The following is a 22,216-nucleotide window of genomic DNA, read 5'->3' as shown; positions in this document are numbered from 1 at the left end:
TGCCCCAGGAATTTCCCTGGCAGGCTCTGGAAGGTCTTTCTTCTCCACAGGAATAAATAAATAAATTCCAAGGTTTGGATCGCTGGAATACCAGAGATCAACCCATGAAGGGACACAGGGAACGCAGGAGCTGTGTGGAGCCAGGAATGAGGGTTGGAACAGAAAAACAGACTGAGGGCCTGCAGAGGAGAATTCCTGTTGGGAATCCCACATCAAGGACCTTAAATCCATCCCAAAATGGGTGGTTTGTTTCCAAAGCCCCTCAAAAAGGACAAGGATATCGGGGCCACTTACGGAGAGCTTGATGATCTTGTCGAACATGACATCGGGGGGGACGTGGAAATCGAAGACAAAATACTGGAAAGGAAAAAGGAATGGTGAGGGGTGGGATCCATTGGGATTGAGAACCCCCCGGAGAAGCTGTGGCTGCCCAAGAGGTGCCCACGGTCCAGCAGGGCTGGATCCATGTGATCCCAACTCTGAGCATAGGACCACATGGATCATGGATCCCCCACTGAGTGTGGGGAATGAATGGAAGCACAGATTTCTGGGAAAACCTGGGAATGGTTGGTCACAAAATTCCAGAGAGCAAAGGCTTTGTTTCTGCTGTGTGGTTTGAGGTTTCACCTTATTCCAGCAGGAATTTAACCCCAAAAAACATGGATAAGAAGGAAATCACGGAATAGGGAGGAGGAGTAGCCCAGAGGAATTGAGAACCCCCTGGAGAAGCCATGGCTGTCTGAGGGTTGCCCATGGTCCAGCAGGGATGGATCCATGTGATCCCAACACTGAATGTGGGACTACATGGATCACGGATGGGGATGTGGGGAGCCAACAGAAGTGGAGATTTCTTGGAAAACCTGGGAATCATTGATCACAAAATTCCAGAGGGTCAAGGCATACTTTCTCCTGTGTAGTTTGATGTTTCACCTTATTCTGGCAGCAATTTAACACCAAAAAAAATCACAGATAAAAAAGAAATCACTGGATCAAGGGAGGAGTATCCCAGAGGGATTGAGAACGCCCTGAAGAAGCTGTGGCTGCATGGGGGGTGCCCATGGCTTAGCAGGGATGGATCCATGTGATCCCAACACTGAACATGGGACCACATGGATCACCAATGCCTCACTGAGTGTGGGGAGCCAATGGAAGCGCAGACTTCTCAGAAATTCTGGGAATCATTGATCACAAAATTCCGGAGGGCAAAGGCTTTGTTTCTCCTGTGTGGTTTGAGATATCAAATTATTCCAGCAGCAATTTAACCCAAAAAAAAACATGGATAAGGAAAAAAAATCACGGGATAGGGGGGAGGAGTATCCCAGAGGGATTGAGAACCCACCAGAGAAGCTGTGGCTGCCCAAGAGGGCCCATGGCTCAACAGGGATGGATCCATGTGATCCCAACAGTGATCATGGGACCACACAGATCACCAATCCCCCATTGAGTGTGGGGAGCCAACAGAAGCACAGATTCCTCAGAAAATCTGGGAATCATTGGTCACAAAATTCCAGAGGGCAAGGCCTTTGTTTCTCCTGTGTGGTTTGAGATTTCACCTTATTCTGGCAGGAATTTAACCCAAAAAATCACAAATAAGAAAGAAATCACCGGATCAAGGGCAGAGTAGCCTGGAGGGGTTAGAGCAGCACCGGGGCCAGACCCACCTCATTGTAGTAAGGACAATTGGTGGATTCCTTCATGGAGGTGTATTTCTTCTCCTCCCCCACCTCCACGCACACCACGGGGTCCATGTTGAGCCCCACCAGCTGCCGGGCCTCGATGATGGTGATGCTGACCTGGGGAAAGGAGTTCCCAAACTTCCATATCCCGGGAGCAGCTCCAGGCTGCCTTCACATATCCCCCCACCTCTGACCGAGGGGAATTCCCAGTGCAGTGGGGTCTGCTGGTCCCACTGGGACACAGGTGAGGAGGGGCTGGCAAGGGTGTGGGATGCAGGAAATCCCAGGAATCCCAGTTGTTCCCACCCCACGGTGTGGGCACTCTGCCCAACGTGGAAAATCCAATGGCATCACCCAAGCTGTGGGATCAGAGTGACCGATCCCACTGGCTTCACTTCTGCTGGAAAATCCAATGGATTCAACCCGAGCTGTAGGATCAGATCCCATTGTCTTCACTTCTGCTGGAAAATCCAATGGATTTAACCTGAGCTGTGGGTTAAGATCCCATTGGTTCACTTCTGCTGGAAAATCCCATTTTCTGCTGGAAAATCCAATGGATTTAACCCAAGCTGTGGGATTAGAGAGACTGATCCCATTGGCTCCACTTCTGCTGGAAAACACAACGGGATCATGGACTGGTTGGAATTGGGAGGGATCTTAAAGCTCAATCCATTCCACTCCCGGCCAGGGCCGGGGACACGTTCTGCTATCCCAGATTGCTCCAAGGAGACATTCCGTGGAGACAACCTAAAAACCGGCTCAATTTGGGCTCAATTTGGTCTCTCTGGGTTTCACATGCTGCACAACAAACCCAGTCAATGACTTAATCCTGAGTTTATGGCTCCACCAGTGAAATTTCAGCTCTTGGAATTTCCTGGATCCAAGCCCAGTGAGTTGAGACCCACCAGGAATTCGGTCCCTGCAAACGGTGTCCCCAAGCCCAGGCTGTGACCCTGAGGGCACAGGCTGGTGTCACCTACCTGGTAATCCATGGGCCTCCCAGCACTCGGCTCCATCCTGATGTCGGGCTTGGACCTTGGGAGAGGGAGAAGAAACCCTTGGTCAAACCACCGGTGGAATTCACAGAATCATGGAATGGTTTGGGTTGGAAGTCACCTCAAAGATCATCCAGAGCCTGACACCTCCCACCATCCCAGCTTGCTCCAAACCCCATCCAACCTGGCCTGGGACACTTCCAGAGAAAGGGCAGCCGCAGCTTCTCTGGGAATTCCATCCCAGTCCCTGCCAGGCAGCAATTCCATCCATATATCCAATCCATCCTTGCCCTCTGGCAGTGGCAAGCCATTCCCTGTGTCCTGTCCCTCCATCCCTTGTCCCAAGTCCCTCTCACTACAAAAGCAGGGTCACCCTCAACACTCCTTCAACCCTGGGAGCTGGGAAGCTCCATGGAACTTTGGTGATCGCTACTGCAGATCAGATATTCCAAAAAAACATCCCACTGGCTCTGTGGGACAATGATTTCCAACATTCCCTGTGTCAGGGATCACTCATTTTTGGGATGTCTGTCCTCACTTCCTGCTGGCACAATCCCAACCCTGGATCTCACCTTTTGTTGGAGACATTGGTGGTGACAGCGGTGACAGAGGCCAGGGAGATGGTGTCTGGCTCCAGGCCTGCTCCGTATCTCATGGCCTTTCTATCCAGGTCTTCTGTTTCCAGAACAGCCGGATCGTCTGTGGGAAGGGGACAAAGGAATGGCTCCGGTTTTAATTTCCATCGGTGAATAATTAAAGGCTGGGAGAAGGGAAACCAATCCATCCCCTCGGCTGGGAGCACAAAAACAATGGGAACCAGGTCGGGTCTCGGACAACCTGCTCGGAAGAGGGGTTATCAAGGAGATGACATGGAATTCCATCCGGGCAGAATTCCTGCAGAGGGTCTTGGGGAGGAAAAATAAGAAATAATCACAACACCTTGAATTTAGGGGGTGAAAGAGCATTTGAGGAAGAGCTGGAGATCTGAGGAGCACAAGAGATGTTGCAAAGACAACCAATTCCTTGGTTTTGAGGAGAGAGGGGCGAAAAAATGGGAGAAATGGGTCACTCCCAAGAGGAAGAAGTGCTGCAGGAGCCCAGATCACACTGGTATGTGCTCATGCCTGGGTTTCTATTGGAAGAAGTTGCTGGAATGTTCCTTTCCTGAGGGAAATGGGGTCCTTGACTCAGCCAGGAGATTAAGACTGAGCCAAAAGCTGGGACTTGCTGTCTCCAGCTCTGGGATCCTTGCCATGGGATGGTCATGGAGCTGCTGGAGTTGCTCCAGAGGAGATCACGGAGCTGCTCCCAGGGCTGGAGCCCCTCTGCCTTGGAACCAGTCCAGGAGAGCTGGGAATGTCCAACTGGAGAAGAGCTGGGTTCAGGGAGAGCAAAGAGCTCCTTGCGGGGCCTCAAGGGGCTCCAGGAGAGCTGCAGAGGGACTGGGGACAAGGCCTGGAGGGACAGGACACAGGGAATGGCTCCCACTGGGAAAGGGAAGATTGGGGTGGGATCTTGGGAAGGAATTCCTGTCTAGGAGTGTGGGGAGGGGCTGGGCTGGAATTCCCAGAGGAGCTGTGGCTGCTCCTGGATCTCTGGAAGTGTCCAAGGCCAGGTTGGAGCTGATCTAAGCTGGAGAAGGAGTCTGGATGGGAGGGAAGCATGCACAGAACGTTGGGAATGCCGGCTTGGCCAACAGGTGCAGGACGTCAACCGATCCCTTATCCAGTGGCCAAGGGTTGGAATCACCCTCCCAGCCCAGGGACAGCTGGAGGCTCCTGGGAAAGGCGGGATCAGGAGCTTCCCAGCCCTGCAGCGCTGCCCATACTACACAGTGAGCATTCCATGACCGTAGATAAATCCAGCCTGTGGAGGTGCTTCCATGGGACAAACTGCTCTTCCTTTGCATCCTGGGTGTTTTCCCATGGCCCTGCTGGAAGCTTTAACCACGAGGGAAACACCCAGGTTCTGGGAAGAGCACCCAGGTTTCCATGCCAGCATCCCAGGCAGAAATTCCCTTTTCCTATCCTCAAACCTGGATGGAAAACAGAGGAAGTTTTCCCAGAATCACGACCCAAACTGAGGCTTTTCCCCACCTGTAAATGCACATTCCTGCTTTTCTTTGCTGTGGAAAACTGATCCTCGGCTCTGAATGGAAACAGCCATGAATTTCCAATCGCTGCCCTCTCCTGCCTTTCCAGAGGTGTCCAATTCCAGCCCCACCTCGTGCAGAGCCCAGGGAACACACAGCCCTTCCTCTCCCACCACAGAAATTCCAGGAATCCATCATCATTCCACGACCATACCTTGTTTCCGATGCTCATCCTTGGATGGACGTGTCTTTCCAAGCTTCATGGCTGAAAAAACTCCTTTTCCAGCTCTGGATGAAGAGAGGAAGAATAAAAATTCCCGTTAATTGCTGCATTGTTTGGTGTTTTCTAGGACACAGGAGCACGAGGAGGTTTTTTTCCAAAAGGGAAAGAGGAAATGTCAGCTGAAAAACAGAGCAGGAAATATTCCAGAGAGTCAGAATAGAGTGAAATTCACAGCCCTGGAATCTTGGATCCCATTTTTTATCTGGGAATGCCTCAGCTTGGGATAACTCTGCCTCCCCATGAGCAGAGTCCCTGCTGGGGGTCCCGGTCATGTTCCCACTCCTCATTTCTCCTGACCAGTTCATGGAATTTCTTTCCAAGACACTGGAAAATGAAACTACTAAAAACGAAATAACCCAAAATTCAAATAGCCCAAAGTTCAGACACCCAAAATTTAGACACCCCAAAAATTCAGACACCCCAAAATTTCAAAAACCCCGAAATTCAAACTCCCCAAAATTCAGACACCCCAAAATTCAGACACCCCAACACTTCGCCCACCCATGAAAAGGAAACATTTTTAATTGGGGAATTCCCATCATTGGAAGTGGAGGAACTTTCACAGGTTTGCTGGAGATGTTCTTGGAAGTAAGAAGGGACCTCCAGCCAGGACCTCACCTCCAGCTGGGACCTCAACTCCTGCCTTGACCTCACCTCAAAACCCGACCTCACTTCCAAGCTAGGACCTCATCTCCAGGCTGGACCTTTCATCACCTCCTGATGGACCTCACCTCCAAAATGAACACCAATTTCAGTTGGGACCTCACCTCCAGCCTGGATTTAACTTCCAGTCAGGTCCTCTCCTCCAGCCTGGACCTCACCTCCAGCCTGGACCTCATCTCACCTCCAGGATGGGCCTTTCCCCACCTCACCTGCCTGGAGCTCACCTCCAGCCCAGATCTCAGTTCCAATATGATCCTCACCTCCAGCCTGGACCTCACCTCCCACTGGGACCTCAACTCCTGCCTTGACCCCACCTCTGAACTGCACCTTTTCCCACCTCTGGCCTGACCCAGACCTCACATCCAGGCTGGAGCTTTCATCATCTTCAGTCTGGACTTCACCTCCAAACTGGGATCCACTTCCAGCCAGAACTAAAAGTCACCTCTAATCTGGACTTTTCCTCACCTCCAACCCAAATCTAATCTCCAGCCTGGACCTCACCTCCAGCCGGGACCTCACCTCCAAATTGGGACCTCACCTCCAGGCTGGACCTTTCATCACCTCCGGCTTGGACCTCACCTCCAAAATGAACCATTTTCAGTTGGGACCTCACCTCCAGCCAGGTCCTCACCTCCATCCTGGATCTAACTTCCAGCCTTGACACCTCCTCCAAGCTGGACCTCATCTCCAAACTGGTATCCACTTTCAGCCAGGACAAAAAGTCACCTCCAACTTTCAGCCAGGACAAAAAGTCCTCCAAGCTGGACCTCATCTCCAAACTGGTATCCACTTTCAGCCAGGACAAAAAGTCACCTCCAACTTGGATTTTCTTCACCTTCAACCCAAATCTAATCTCCTGCCAGGACCTCACCTCCAACCAGGACCTCACCTGGCTGCCAGGACCTCACCTGGCTGCCAGGCCAAGGGATCCAGAGCTCCTGGATTCTGCAGGATTGGGAAGTCATTTCACAAGGAAACCACATGGACCCTGTGGGATTTCCCAGTCCCACCTCTGGATGGGGACAAAGGGTCAAGTTTTACCCTTGGGAATTTTTTCCCAAGGCCAAAATATCCTGGAGTTGGGTCCTGGTTGGAAATCACCCCCAGAAGTCTCCAGGCCACAGAGAGAGCCAGAGCAAGCAGGAATAAAATTAAGGAGAATGGGAAAATAAGGTATCTGGGGGAGGGGATAAGACTGGGATAAGATCCAGGACCTATTTAAACCTGGGACTAAAACAGCACTGAGGCCTATGGAAGCTGTGATTTATTCCCAGGATGCTCCATTTTTTCCATGGATCGGAAGAGAAAAATTAAGGATGAGGATTCCGTGTCTGTAATCCCACCAGGGAACACCCAGGGGATGGGACCCTTTGGAGCTGTTTTCAAACTAATTTATTTAATGAGGAAATGTTGGAATCATGGCTCAGGCTCTGGAATTCTGCCCTTCCAGTGACACCTCCTGGTTGGTTGGATTACATTCCTTTCTTTTCCATGAAATTCTCAAAAAATGGAGAAAAAACCCCAAAACCTCCAGTCCCAGAGCTGCCATTTATTAAATGGATTTGATAAAATTAATCAAAATTTAATCAAATCCGTTTGTTAAATGGATTTGATAAAATCCCTGTCCCGGGAATTTCTGAGGTTCCTTGGGAAGGAAAACCAAAGTGAGGAGCAGCTGGTGATGGACTCGGCATGGAAAATCCCATCAGGGTCCTCTCCCAGCTGCCAAATCCACGGACACCAAGGATTCAGATCCCTCAGACGTTCCTGACAGTAAAATGATGGTGGTGGGTTGGGGTGATGTGAGGAAAAAAACCTGGGATTAATCACCTGATCCATGGTGTGGAAAAAACACACCTTGGAATAGGGAAAAGCCTCTGGGACATCCACAGGATGAGGTGGATTGGAGGAAAAAATCCAGAAAATAAAATTATGAAACAGAGGTCCAGGTGCTGTGTCCGTGCCCAGCAGGGAATGGAGACTTGGGGAGGGGAATGGGAAGGGAATAAGGAGGTTTGGAGGGTGCTGGAGGAAGGAGAAAAAGGAAAGGAAAAAGGGGAAAAGAGGAAAAAAAGAGGAAAATAAGAGGGAGGAAAAGGGTTAAAAGGAAAAAAGGGAAAATAAAATTGGGAAAAGTAACAAAAAAGAAAAAAGGGTAAAAGGGGAAGTAAAGAAAAAGGGGAAAAGGAAAAAAAGACAAAAAGGTAAAATAAGAAAAAAATAAAAGGAAAGCAGGAAAATGAAAAAATGGAGGGGAAAATAGGGAAGAAAAGAAATGGGGAAAAATGGGGGAGGGAACTGTGAAGGAAAAACTGGGGGGGGGAAATGGAGGGGAAAAATGGGGGGAAAATTGGGGTGGGAGAATGAGGGGGGAAATAAAAAAGAAAAAGGGAAAAACCCAGAAAAAATTAGGAAAAAACCCTAGGAGCAAAAAGTGGGGTGGGGGGAAAGAAAAAAATGGGGAAAAAATAGAGGGAAAATAAAATGGGGGGGGGATGAGAGGGAAAACCTGAGGGAAGAACAAGGAGAAAGTAGAAAAAAAGAAAAGGAAAAAATACCCAGAAAAATTTGGGAAAGAAACCCCAGGAGGAATCAGCAGGGGAAAAAAATGGGAAAAAATAGGGGAAAGAAAAAACTTTATGAAAGAAAACTGTTGGGATTAAAAAAAATGCTGAGGATAAAGCAGGAAAAAACCTCCAAACAAACAGGAGAAAGCGCCAGGAAAAAAAAGGGGAGGGAAAAAGGAAAAAAAAAAACAAAACAGGAAAAATTGAGACAAAGAAATAAATTCTGAAGCAGCAGATTTTGGTGGATTTTGGTGGCTTTTGGTGGCTTTTGGTAGCATTCAGCAGGCGCTGGGAAGAAGGGAAGGAGCAGGATGAAGAAGAAGACTGAGCCATCCCAAAAGTTCCAGAGTAGCTCCCAGTGGCTCACCCCAATCCCCAACCCCTTCCCGATCCCCACCCGTCCCTTTCCCAAGCTGGGCGAGCCCTGCCCAATCCCAAACACCTCCCCCTTCCCATCCCAGCTTCTACCTTCACCCAGCCCTGCAGGAGAAGTTTCTGGAAGAGCTGAGGGGGGAATGGCGGAGCCTCTATGGTGGGACATCCATCCCAGTGCCGGAGGGGACGGAGCAGGGATGGGGGATCCCTCCGAGTCTCTTCCAAGGGCACAGCAGGGTTTTTGTGGGATCTTCCCGATGTTCCCGCCGCGCTCCTGACGGCACCGGTGGGAAGCCGGGGCTGGCGGAGAGCTGACACCATCTCCACATGAATATTCCATGAGGATCCGCGCACCTGCGGAACCTGAGCTGCCGCCATGGCACCGAGAGCCCTCCTGGGCCATCACCTGCCCTTCTCCCGCTTTCCTGAAGAACCCAGGCTCTGGAGAAGCTACTGCTGCTCCATCACATCACATCCCACCTGGGTTCCAGCAAGTTTGGAGTGGGAAGAACTTCCAAGGAAGTTTAAATCCATGTCAGACACCAGAAACTCCAGACAGCCTCTTCCCAGGGATTTTCTGGGGTGTAATATGGGATTGAGCATGGATCATCTCCAGTCCCACAAACACTCCTGCTGATCCTCTTGGTTTTGTCCTTCAGGATTTTACCTTGTGAGGATCTCCAGAATCCACAGGGATTCTGGAGCCACAGCAGGGATTTGGGAGCAGCCTCCCTCCTGCTCAGCTTCCAGCTGAAGATCCCGTTACTGGTGAATTATCCATGGATAAAAGGACATTGTAATCACTGCCCTTTACTGGGAGTTGGAAGAACTTCCAAGGAAGTTTAAATCCATGTCAGACACCAGAAATTCCAGACAGCCTCTTCCCATGGATTTACTGGGGTCTAATATGGGATTGGGATTGAGCATGGATCATCTCCAGTCCCACAAATCCTCCTGCTGCTCCTCTTGGCTTTGTCCTTCAGGATTTTACCTTGTGAGGATCTCCAGAATCCACAGGGATTCTGGAGCCACAGCAGGGATTTGGGAGCAGCCTCCCTCCTGCTCAGCTTCCAGCTGAAGATCCCGTTACTGGTGAATTATCCATGGATAAAAGGACATTGTAATCACTGCCCTTTACTGGGAGTTGGGAGCAGGGAACAGCATTCCCATGGCTCATTTCCTTGCAGGAATTCCACCTGCCAGGAATTCTTCCAGAGGACAGATGCCACTGCCAGGTCCATCCTACGCCCTTGGGAAGATCCCAACCCTCAATCCCTTTGTTCCTCTTCCCCGAGGAAGGACCAGAGCTGGGTCTCTCTCTTCCCATTTTTCCTGACTCTGTCCTCTCCTTGAGGACATTTTCCTCCTTCTCCACCTCATCTCCACCTCCTGCTTCATCCCATGATTTGGGAGGATCCATCCCTGGGATGTGCCATGAGTTGATCCCTAAAACACAAAACAAGGAATAGAAGCCAGGAGAGACTGCTCTGATGGGGAAGTCCCTGGGGCTGATTCCAGGATCATTCCCTGGAGTTTAAATTTGAGCCAGAGGATCTGGTTTTTGGGGGAACATCCCAGTCCGGTATCCATGAAAATTGTTGGGAATAAAAGGAAGGCAGGAGCTGAAGAAACTTGGCAGCCTAATGTGGGCACAGGAGCTGTCGGATCATGGAATTCCCAAGTGGGAAGGAACGCACCGGGATCCTTGATCCAACTCCTGCCCAGGACACCCCAGCAATCCCACCCCATCCCTGTCCCAGTGCTCCTGGCGCTCTGGTGGCCTTGGGAATGTCACCATTCCCTGGGGAGCTGTTCCAGTGCCCAGCCAGCTGTAGGGGAAGAACCTTTTCCTGATATCCAAAGAAAAGCTGGATCTAAGTCCTGTCTGCACCCAGACTTCTCCTGCCCTGTCCTTGTCCAGCCTGGGAATCTCCCTCCATCCGATCCCTACGGATCCCTCAAGGCCTCTCAGTTCCCTTCAGGCACTGCCATACTGCAAAGATTTTGCTGGATAAATATTCCTTGTTTTTTTTTCATAAATATTCCCTGAGACCACACATCCAAGAGAGCCAAGTTTTTTCCAGGTCTGGCTTTAGAGGGAGGGAGAGCACAGCAACCAGATCAGCTGGGAAAAGTGGGAACAAGGAGGAGGAAGGGGAGCAAACCAAGTGGATCAGTTGGGAAAAGTGGGAATGAAGAGGAGGAGGAGGAGGAGGAGCAGGAAGAGCAAACCAGCTGGATCAGCTGGAAAAGTGGGAATGAAGAGGAGGAGGAGGAGCAGGGAGAGCAATCTGATGGGAAAAGTGGGAATGAAGAGGAGGAGCAGGGAGAGCAAACCAACTGGATCAGCTGGAAAAGTGGGAACGAAGAGGAGGAGGAGGAGGAGGATCAGGGAGATCAAACCTACTTGTGTTCCTTGGTCTTCTCCTTGCCTTTGCTGGAGCCAGTAGTGGAATATCAAGGGAATAAAAGGCAAAAAAACTTCAGTGCACCGAGGAATTGGGGAATCATGGAATGCTTTGGGTGGGAAGGGACCTTTAAAAATCCATAATTCCACCCTTGCCATGGCAGGGCCAACTTCCACTATCCCAGGCTGCTCCAAACCCCAATGTCCAACTTGACCTTGGATTCTTCCAGGGATCCAGGGGCAGCCACAGCTCCTCTGGGAATTCCATTCCAGCCCCTCCCCACCCTCACAGGGAAGAATTCCTTCCCAATATCCAGTCCAAACTTCCTCTCTCTCAGCTTAAAATTTAGGTGGAAAACATCCCTGCATGGCTTAAGACACCCCAGCTCCCAGCACTGGAGATGGAAGTGAGGGAAATTCCCTGGATTTGTGTTTGGGGCTGTTAATGCAGGACATGTGGGATTCCTGGATTGCATTTCTGGGTTTGGGAAGCTCCTAGGCAGGAGACACAGCTTCTCCTTTCTGGAGAGGGGGATGGTTTTCCGTGTCCTAACACATCCATATCCCTGCTCCAGAGAGGCCTGCGCTGTAGGGAACGGGCTGATCTGGAATTCCTTATTCCTGCCCCAACTCTGCATAGGAAACATCGATCCTTTCCTTCCCTTTTTCCTCTGAGATCCTGCTCTGCTCTCTGGCTTCTGGTTTGCTTCTCCTCCAATATTTCTCTGCAGGTTCTGCCTCCCTGTTTTCCTCCCTGGGTCCTTCTTCCCTGTTTTCCTCCTCCTTTTCCTTCCCAGCCCTTCCCTGTTTTCCTCTCAGATCCTGCTTCTCTCTATTTTCCTCCCTATTTTCCTCTCTCTTTTCCATCCCGGTCCCGCTTCTCTCTTTTCCTCCCTGGTCCTGCTTCCCTATTTTTCTCCCCATCTTCCTCTCTGTTTTCCTCCCTACTTTTTTCTCTTTTTCCTCCCCAGTCCTGTTCCCTGTTATCCTCCCAGGTCCTGCTTCTCTCTGTTTTCCTACCTCTTTTCCTCCCAGGTCCTGCTTCTCTCTTTTCCTCACAGTTTTCCTCCCTATTTCTCTCCCTACTTTCCTCCCAGTTTTCTCCCCAGTCTTTCTTTCCTATTTATTTTCCTCCCTGTTTTCTTCCCTGGGTCCTGTTCCCTGTTTTCCTTCTCTTTTTCCTCCCCAGTCCTGATCCCTGTTTTCCTCTCTGATCCTGCTTCTCTCCATTTTCCTCCCTATTTTACTCCCTGGACCTGCCTCCCTATTTCCCTGTCTGTTTTCCACCCCAGTCCTGCTTCTCTCTTTTCCTCCCTGTTTTCCTCTGTTTTCCTCTCAGTTTTCCTCCTGGATCCTGCTTCTCTGATTTCCTCCCTATTTTTCTCCCCGTTTACCTCCCCAATCCTTCTTCCCTATTTATTTTCCTCCCTGCTTTCCTCCCTGGTCCTTCTTCCCTGTTTTCCTCACAGTTTTCCTTCCCGGTCCTCCTTCCCTATTTTTTTTCCTCCCTGATTTCATCCCCGCTCCTGCTTCTCTCCCCATTTCCCTCCCCTCCCTCTCTCTCCCCCGTCAATCGCCCTCATTGTCCCGCAGCAATTAGGGAGGAGAAAGCAATTAAGCAGCTCGGGAAGTAATTAAGGAGGCTGGAGTTAATTACATCGGCTCCTCCGCCGGGCTGGGGACAAGGGGCAGATTTCGGAGCCTGAAATTCCAGCTCCTTGTGCCCGAGCCGCTGAAAAACCATCCAGGAAAAATTAAATAGTGAAGTGTTGCTGGATTTGGGGGTTTGGGAGAATTCCAAAGGAGCTCCCGCATAAAATGGGACTCGGGAGGGAAAGTGGGAAGAGCAGCACAGGCAGGGATCAGCCTGCTCTGATCTCTGATCCAAGAATTCCAGCTTTTTCAGTCCCGACTCCTGCTGTGGGAGCAGAGCAGGGAAAAATTATTCCCTTGCCAGCTGAGCTCCTCCTGAGCGCACCAAATCCCAGCTCAGCATTGGAAAAGCTGCCAGGAGAGGAATTGAATCATTCCAGGCTTTCTCCTGGAGCTCAGGGATCTGGTCCAGGTCCTGCTGGACACACTGGAGATGGACTGGCTGGGATTCAAGGCAGGGATCACATCCTGCTGATCTCACTGAGTGGGATCCTTCCCTCCTTCCACAGCTTCCCTGGGAATTCCTGCTCACCCCCTTCCCACCCTCTCAGACAGGAATTCCTTCCCAATCTCCCACCTCACGCTTCCCTTTCCCTGTGTCCTGGCACTGTAATTCCTGGTATCACCGTGTGGGATATGGTGCAGAGGCAGCACAGGATGAGGCTGACCTGGATCCCAGATCCTGGGTTTATGCTGGGACCAGCACCCATCTGTAGGATGTGGGATGGGCTGGAATGGAAGCAATCCCTCAAAATCCCAGATCCCACCCCAAAATCTGGGATCCTTTCCTCTTTCCCTTCCCCATCCAAACTGCCCTGGGTGGACAGAAGGGCTGGAATGTTCCCTGGAGTCAAGATGGGATCCATCCCTGGGTGGGCAGAGGGGCTGGAATGTCCCATCCCTGAGGATCCATCTCTGGCTGGGCAGAGGGGCTGGAATGTCCCATCCCTGAGGATCCATCCCTGGGCAGACAAAAGGGCTGGAATGTTCTCTGGAGTCAAGATGGGATCCATCCCTGGGTGGGCAGAGGGGCTGGAATGTCCCATCCGTGAGGATCCATCTCTGGGTGGGCAGGGGGGCTGGAATGTCCCATCCCTGAGGATTCATCCCTGGGCAGACAGAAGGGCTGGAATGTTCCCTGGAGTCAAGATGGGATCCATCCCTGGGTGGGCAGAGGGGCTGGAATGTCCCATCCCTGAGGATCCATCCCTGGGTGGGCAGAGAGACTGGGATATTCCATCCCTGAGGATCCATCTCTGGGTGGGCAGGGGGGCTGGAATGTCCCATCCCTGAGGATCCATCCCTGGGTGGACAGAGGGGCTGGAATGTTCCCTGGAGTCAGAATGGGATCCATCCTGGAGTGGGAAGAGGTTCTGTGGTGTCCCATTCTTGGGTGGGCAGAGGGTTGGGAATGTCCCATCCCTGGGATCCATCCCTAGCTGAGCAGAGGTGCTGAAATGTTCCCTGGAGTCAGAATGGGATCCATCTCTGGGTGGGAAGAGGTTCTGGGTTGTCCAATCCTTGGGTGGGCAAAGGGTTGGGAATGTCCCATCCTTGAGGATCCATCCCTGGGTGGGCAGAAGTTCTGGGATCTCCTATCCCTGAGGATCCATCCCTGGGTGGGAAGAGGTGCTGGAATGTTCCCTGGAGTCAGGATGGGATCCATCCTGGGGTGGACAGAGGGTCTGGAATGTCTCATCCCTGAGGATCCATCCCTGGATGGGCAGAGGAGCTGGGATATCCCATCCCTGGGTGGGATGGAATGTCCCATGCCTGGGATCCATCCTTGGGAGAGAGGCCAGGGAAGGGCAGATCCTGTGTCCTTTCACCCTTCCTGGAGGGAAGTCATGCCCTGGGTGAGGGATGCAGGAACACGGCTCATTCCAAGCCATGTCCCTCTTTTTCCTCTGTTCCCCTCCTCCTCCTCCAAGTGTTTCCTGCATCTCTTTCCTCTCCTTATTCCTGCATCCACTGCATTCCTGGCACTTGGATCAGGGTGACGGGTGGGTATCTGCACTTCCTGAGGGATCCAGGATCCTTTCCCAAGGTCCTGGTGCAGCAGGCAATGTCAAATTCCCCTCTCTCGCTCCTTTCCTTTTCCTGAGGCCTTTCCAGTCCAACTCTCCCGCCAAAGGTGACCATGGAGAATCCCAGCCTGGGCACAGATGGAGAATTCCCATTTTATCCCTCAGACAACTGAGTTTGGAGCACTTTCCTCGGAAAAATGGACTGATGGTCCTGCCCTGCTGCTGTTCCCAGGGGATTCTGCTGCTGGGGGCTGGAGCCTAGAGCCAGAGGGTGCCCTGGGAATCAGGGATCAGGGAATCGGGATACCTGAACGGCAACACCAGCTGTTTTTTCTCTTTCCCTTTGGCCTTGGCTCTGCAATCCAAAGGAGCGATTCCATGAGTTGTGATCCAGGGATGGACTCTGATCCACCTTCTCCCCCCAAAGTCATCCACGTGCACGGAGCAACACAACACAGGCAATCCAGGAGGGTCCCACAGGGAGAGATCCCTGTGCCAGGGATTCCCAAGGATCCCAGGGAATGGGAATAGGGGTAGGACAGCACTGGTAGGGATGGGATCAGGGATGGATGGATGGATGGATCCATGGATCCATGGATAGGTCTCTGGATGGAGGGATGGATGGATGGATGGATGGAAGGAAGGAATAGGTGAAGGGATGGATGGATCCATTGATACGTCTCTGGATGGATGGATGGATGGATGGATGGATGGATGGATGGATGGATGGATGGATGGATGGATGGATGGATCCATGGATGGATCCATGGATCCATGGATCCATAGATAGGTCTCTGGATGGAGGGAGGGATGGATGGATGGAATGGGTGAAGGGATGAATAGTTGGATCCATGAATGGAGGGATGCATGGATGGATCTATGGATGGATCCATGGATAGGTCTGTGGGTAAATGGATGGATGGGTCCATGGAATAGGGGAAGGGAAGGTTTGGGAAGGTTTGGGAAGGGAAGGTTTGGGAAGGTTTGGGAAGGGAAGGTTTGGGAAGGTTTGGGAAGGGAAGGTTTGGGAAGGGAAGGTTTGGGAAGGTTTGGGAAGGTTTGGGAAGGTTTGGGAAGGTTTGGGAAGGTTTGGGAAGGGAAGGTTTGGGAAGGGAAGGTTTGGGAAGGTTTGGGAAGGTTTGGGAAGGTTTGGGAAGGTTTGGGAAGGTTTGGGAAGGTTTGGGAAGGGAAGGGAAGGGAAGGGAAGGGAAGGGAAGGGAAGGGAAGGGAAGGGAAGGGAAGGGAAGGGAAGGGAAGGGAAGGGAAGGGAAGGGAAGGGAAGGGAAGGGAAGGGAAGGGTCCATGAATTGCTTGGAATACAGAAAAACACAACTCTGGAAGCCCCTTCAGAAGTGCCTGACTGGAAGGGGATTTGTCCCTTCCAGTCAGGGAAGGGACAAATCCCCTTTGCTGGGATTAGGAAGGACAGAGGGAATCCCAGGAGTGGGTGATCCCAGAAAAGGCCCTTTCCCTGGATCCAGACACCATGCAGGGACTGCTCCCATCCATGCACACACCATTCCCAAAGGGAAGATCCCACCACATCCCATACCTAGGATCTTCTGGGTCCTCACTGTTGGGAGGAGACAGAGCCAGGAGGAGGAAGATGAGGAATTAACCAACATTCCCAACTGGACACAGCCCATGGGAGCAGGACAGGGGGAGGGGCTGATCCTCAAATCCCAGGAATGTTTTGGGTGCGAAGAGACCTTAAGGATCATCCCATTCCACTACCCCAGGGTGCTCCAGCCTGGCCTTGGACACTCTCAGGGTTCCAGGGGCAGCCACAACTTCTCTGGGAATTCCTGCTCATCCCCTTCCCACCCTCCCAGCCAGGAATTCCTTCCCAAGATCCCACCTCAAGCTTCCCTTTCCCAGTGGGAAGCCTTTCCCTGTGTCCTGGCACTATCATTCCTGGTATCACCCTGTGGGATACGGTGCAGAGGCAGCACAGGATGAGGCTGACCTGGGTCCCAAATCCTGGGCTTATGTTGGGACCAGCACCTATCTGTAGGATGTGGGTGCCTGGGATGAGCTGGAATGCAGGCAATTCCCCAAAATCCCAGATCCCACCCCAAAATCTGGGATCCCTCCCAACAGGACATTTTGGTACCTTGCCACTGTCTTGTATCCACCGTTAAACTTAATCCTGGATGAGGCACCGGAGAGAAAGAGAAGAAAAAAAAATCCAATCAAATCCCAAGGTCAGAATTCCTGAGGGAGAAGGGACAGCCCTTCCCAGGAGGATGGGTCTGTGCCCAAGCTCTGGGTGATCCAGGGAGGGAATTCCAGCTGTGCATCCAGCCCAGGCTGTTCCACTCCCCCAATTCCCAGAAAAAAAACCCGGCTGGAGGCCGCATCTCCGGATCTTCACTTCCAGCATTGTCCATTGCTCCGCTCCATCTGGGAATCTCCTCCACCAGGACAGGCTGGGGGCAATTTACATTCCCAGAATCCAGAAAAAAACTCCAGGTTCTGAAAGCTCTGTCCTGGGACTCGCAGCAGAACCTGCTCTGTTGTTTTGAACATTTTCCTGATTTTCAGGATCCTGAGGATGCATTTTTTTCCCAAGGAATTTAATGGCACGTTAAATGATCAACATAATTTAATTAAGTTTAATTAAGGGGTTGGGAAAAAAATTGGAAAACCTTGACTAGGACTTTTTTTTCCCGGGAAGGAAAGGATCCTAAACTTCCTGTTCATCCTGGTGGCGGCACTGTGACATCCCAGAGATCCACGCCCAAATTTCACATGGGTTTGGGAATTTTGGACTCTTCTTACCTATTTGGACAGGGATGAATTCCCCACTATCCCAAATTCCAGCCATTCCCAGCATTGATCCATATCCCCAAGTGCCACATTCACACAGGAATGGGAAGAGGAATGGGGAATGGGAAGGGGAATGGGGAATGGGGAGTCTGTGGGGATTTTCACCCCAAGTTCTCCCACGCCTGGCACAGATCCCAACTTTGGAGCAGGTGCCAGGGGGATAATTAGCGACAGGCAGTCGGACAAGGCTCGGATCCGCCGGGGACACGGAAGAAAAGCTTCCATCAATAATTCACCGGGAGCAGATTCCTTTCGGCTCCGAGCTCTGTCCCGGCCATGAATATTTCAAGGACAGCCCCTATCGAGTGGTGCTTCCCAGGATCTCACTTTCCAGGGGGTTGGGAGCTGGGCTCAGCCAGGTTTTGGCAGTTCCTGAGCTGCCTCTGGAAGTGCTCATCCCTCTTGATTTTTCCTGGGAATCTAAGGGTGAGTCTGTGTCGGTGAATAAATCATGGAATTATAAAATTTCTGAATGGTTTGGGTAGGAAAGGGCTTTAAAGCTCATCCCATTCCATGCACAGGGACAACACCCACTATCCCAGGTTTTCCAATCTCTTGGACACTCCCAGTGGTCCAGGGGCAGCCACAGCTTCTCTGGGAATTCCATCCCACCCCCTCCCCATCTTCACAGGGGGGAGTTCATTCCCAATCTCAAATTTTTCCCGTTATTTTCTCTTTTCCTCACTGGAACATAAGTCCAGCTTTTGGAAGGATCCTGTCCTGGTTCCAACATCCTCCCATCTCCTGGGATTTTTTTTTTAAATCCAGGTTGGATTTTTTAGCTCTTTATTTCCCCATTCTGGATCCTTCCCTGTGATTTTTTTTCATGGATTTGTTTGGTTTAAGTTCCAAAGGGATCAAGGATCCAAAGCCATTCCAGGGACCAGGCACATGGAAAGGCTCCACCTCCCATTCCTGGCTCCTTCATCCCCGGATTTTGTGTGGGATGAGCAGATTCCAAACTTGGGATCCCCAGGAAAACACAAAAAAGGAATTTAACAGGTCCAAGTCTTGATGGGGATCCTGGATTTAAGGAATTTTCTTTGGAAAGCTGAACTTTGGGGGTGGATCAGCCCTGGAAGGGCTGGGGGGATCTGCTGTGGGAATTTACCTGGAATGCTGATCTTCTTCCGCTTCATCTCCAAGGCTTGGGAATTTACAGGGAGAGAGGAAAAATTCCAGCTGTGATGTGAGGACAAAGGGCTCTTCCATTGTTTTCTAAACCAGGAAAAACTTGGGAACACTCCAGCACAGCAAACAACTCCATGCATGGCTGGAACCCTGGGATCCCCCCAGTTCCACTTCCCACTTTGTCCACAGCATCCAGGTTTGTCCCAGACCAGATTTTGGGGGATATTTGACCAATACTCCACCTTTTCCAAGTGGTTCCCTCCTGCCTGACCTCCTTTTCCCACACCCTCCTTTTCTTTGGGATGGATTTGCTCAAATCCCAAAGGAAAAGTGGGACTGGGCGGGTGCTGTACCCTATGCCAGGATTCCTGGAAGGTGGAAAAAGGACTTCCCAGCCCTTGGAAACCTTTGGGAAGCCTTGCCATCATCCCAGTGATGGAAAGCTCTTCCCATTCCTTGGAAAGCTGCAGGATTGCTTCATGGCGGGGGGGCCTGATTGAAGAGAAATTCCCCAATTTTGGGAAATTCCCAAGCAGAGGAATCCACGTGGATCTATGGACATGGGAAGGTGGCGCGTTCCCTGGGGAAAGAAGGAACAAAGGTGAAAAATTCCCTGTGTTCCCAAGGGATCAGCCTGGATCCAGCAGCAACCAAGGAAAAGCTGGATCTGCTTTCCCTGGAATAGGCAGCTCCACAGGAGAATTCCCAAAATCCTTGGTGTGGATGCTCTACTCCATGGGAAGGGGACAAGGCTGTCCTGGATCTGCCGGAGAAGGATTTTTGCTTCCAGAGCTGCCTAAGTCAGGGATCCCCAGGCTCAACCCTCTCTGAGATGTCCGTGCCCAAATCCCAGGGGATTCTCCAGTGGGAAAAGGGGCTCCAGGCTGGGAGTGGGGCGGGAGAGAGGTAGAACAGGGAAGGGAATGCCTGGGATCATGGGATCAGTCACTGGAAAAGACGGAAGTTAAACCAGGTCCCCGTGCCCAGGAACAGATTTTGGATAAGGGATGGAATGTGTTGGAAAAGGGGGAAAGGCTTTAAGCTGCAAAGGGATGGACTCAGATGGGATTTTGGGAAGGAATTCTTCCCTGGGAGGGTGGGAAGGGGCTGGCATGGAATTCCCAGAGAAGCTGTCGTGGCCCCTGGATCCCTGGGAGTATCCAGGACCAGGCTGGACACTGGGGCTTGGAGCAGCCTGGGATAGCGGGAAATGTAGGGATTGGAAAGGGATGAGCTTTAAGGTCCCTTCCCACCCAGAATATTCCATGGTTCCACAATTCCCTGTCTCCAGGGCTGTGGCCTGTGGTCCCTGAGGTTGCTCCTGTGACATTCCAGGGACCGAGAGTTCCGTGCATTGTTTATCCCACTTTTCCTTGTGTATCCCACTGCCCTTTTCCTCCCCATCCCTGCCCACAAACATTCCATCCATGTGGAAAACAGGGAATCCAGAGGGATCCCTGGGCTGGAGGAAGGACAGTGGGAATGGAATTGGGAATGGGATTGGGAAGGCCAAGACAAGGCCAACAGGAGCCCTCCCCATCCCACTGTATTTCCTGTCAGAAATGCAGGTCTGGAAACAGCAAAATTCCTTATTTTATTCTTCCAATCCAAATTTTTCCCAGATCTGGAATCTGTAAGTGATGGAGAAGGAATGGCTTTCCAAAGGAGCCGGGACATTTTTGTTCCCAAAGGAATTTTAACCAAAGCGCTTCCTTGGATTCCAAAAGAATGGTTTACATCCTTTGGAATGTGAACCTTTTTTGGATCCTTCCCAAAAGCTGGAATGTGGGACCTCTTACCTTTGCTTTCTTTTATTCCCATCTTTTTTTTTTGATTCCTGGAAAATCCCAGGACGTGTTTGCTACAGCCTGAGCCAGGCATTCCTTGGAGGAAAATCCTCCAGGAATTCTTAGTGAAAACAGGGATAAAACCCCATGGATGAACCCCAGAGGTGCCGAGACCTGGGAATTGTTTGGGATGGGGGATTAACCTTTCCCATCCCAGGGAATTCCCTGTATTTCCAGTATTCCCTCCATCACACCCTTCCTGCTGCTTGCATGGATGTCTCTATTCCTAAAATGGGGGTTTTACCCCTAAAAACCTCATTTAAACAGCTTGGCTTTGGGAATCTCCCTCTCCCAACTTCATCCTCACTTATCCCTGACTTTCAGGAGGAAGGGCCTGGGGGAATTCCTGCTCCTGTCAGCCAGAATCGATCCAGGCTGAGTGGGAATGCTGGGATGGATGATCTGGGATGATCCTGAACACTGCCCTGAGATCCAATGGAATCCATGGTCCAGCCAGGGAAAAGGCGGGATGGGATGGGATGGGATGGGATGGGATGGAAAATGGGGATGGGATGGAGATGAGATGGGGATGGGATGGGATGGGATGGGAAATTGGGATGGGATCCATGGGATGGGATGGGGATGGGATCCATTAGATGGGGTGGGATGGGATAATGGGATAATAGGATAATGGGATGGGATAATGGGATGGGATGGAGATGGGGATGGGATCCGTGGGATGGGATGGGACGGGATGGGATCTATTGGATGGGATGGGATGGGATGGGATGGGATAATGGGACGAGATGGGATAATGGGACGGGATGGGATAATGGGATAATGGGATAATGGGATGGGGATGGAGATGGGATGGAATAATGGGATGGGATGGGAATGGGATGATGGGGTGGGATCCATGGGGATGGGGATGGAGATGGGTTGGAATAATGGGATGGGGATGGAGATGGGATGGGGATGGGATCTATGGGATGGGACAGTGGGGTGGTATCCATGGGATGGGATGGGATCCATGGGATAGGATGGGATCCATGGGATGGGTTAGGGTGGGATTTTTTCCATCAGAAAGGACCCACAGGGATCACCTGGTCCAGCTCCACCCTCTCCAAGGCAGAGCCAGTGTTAAATCCTGTTATTATGAGCCCCTCCACATCCTTCCTGTCATCCCTCATCTCACAGGAATTCAGGAGCTTTTCCCAAAATGCTCCTTCCTGTGGGTGAGCTCCTCCTGGGACGATCCTTGTGATTTTACCTGAAATTCCCTTTCTTTGACTCCTTCCCAAACTCTTTTGTCACGCCGAGAAAAGCCACAGCAAACAAACTTCCATGCACACGCAGGGAGCTCATTCCCATGGGAATGGCTGATCCTGGGATCTGGGGACAGGAAGTGGAGACAGAAGGGCACCTCAAAGGCACAGCAGTGTCCCAGCCAGCATCCCGATCTCCTTTAAGGATCCCATTCCAAGGCTGCTTTTCTGGCTGTTCCACCACTTCTCCACCCCACCAGCAGCCCAGGAATGGGAATTCAGGGACAATTCCTGTGGGAGATCCATCTGGAAAAGGCACGGAGCAACACAGCACTGCGGAGCCTCTCCCTACCTCGTGTCCTGGGACCCCTGGCTCAGGGAATCCCCCTCTCCCAGGAGCTCATCCTCGCTGTGGAAATACAGCTCGTCCTCTTCCATCCTGGTGGGAACACCGCAAACATCAGCC

The 22,216-nt window shown here is 51.4% G+C and overlaps 1 protein-coding gene across 1 annotated transcript in view; it reads right to left on the bottom strand.

Moving 5' to 3' along the window:
• Positions 1-22,216, bottom strand: part of OTOF (otoferlin) — a 104,396-nt gene that overhangs the window by 54,647 nt on the left and 27,533 nt on the right. Inside the window, exons 6-16 of the mRNA XM_059843150.1 lie at positions 22,103-22,189; positions 18,679-18,714; positions 16,852-16,887; positions 16,291-16,311; positions 15,046-15,093; positions 11,059-11,088; positions 4,978-5,051; positions 3,244-3,370; positions 2,657-2,711; positions 1,662-1,793; positions 295-357 (exon numbers count right to left, since the gene is read on the bottom strand). Coding sequence (XP_059699133.1) covers positions 295-357; positions 1,662-1,793; positions 2,657-2,711; positions 3,244-3,370; positions 4,978-5,051; positions 11,059-11,088; positions 15,046-15,093; positions 16,291-16,311; positions 16,852-16,887; positions 18,679-18,714; positions 22,103-22,189 — 709 coding nt within the window. The remainder of the gene's footprint in view (positions 1-294; positions 358-1,661; positions 1,794-2,656; positions 2,712-3,243; positions 3,371-4,977; positions 5,052-11,058; positions 11,089-15,045; positions 15,094-16,290; positions 16,312-16,851; positions 16,888-18,678; positions 18,715-22,102; positions 22,190-22,216) is intronic.

This window comes from Haemorhous mexicanus, chromosome 3 (assembly GCF_027477595.1).
Source record: "Haemorhous mexicanus isolate bHaeMex1 chromosome 3, bHaeMex1.pri, whole genome shotgun sequence".
NCBI lineage: Eukaryota > Metazoa > Chordata > Aves > Passeriformes > Fringillidae > Haemorhous > Haemorhous mexicanus.
The sequence above is the reverse complement of the archived record's forward strand: the minus strand, read 5'-3'. Positions and strand labels throughout refer to the sequence as shown.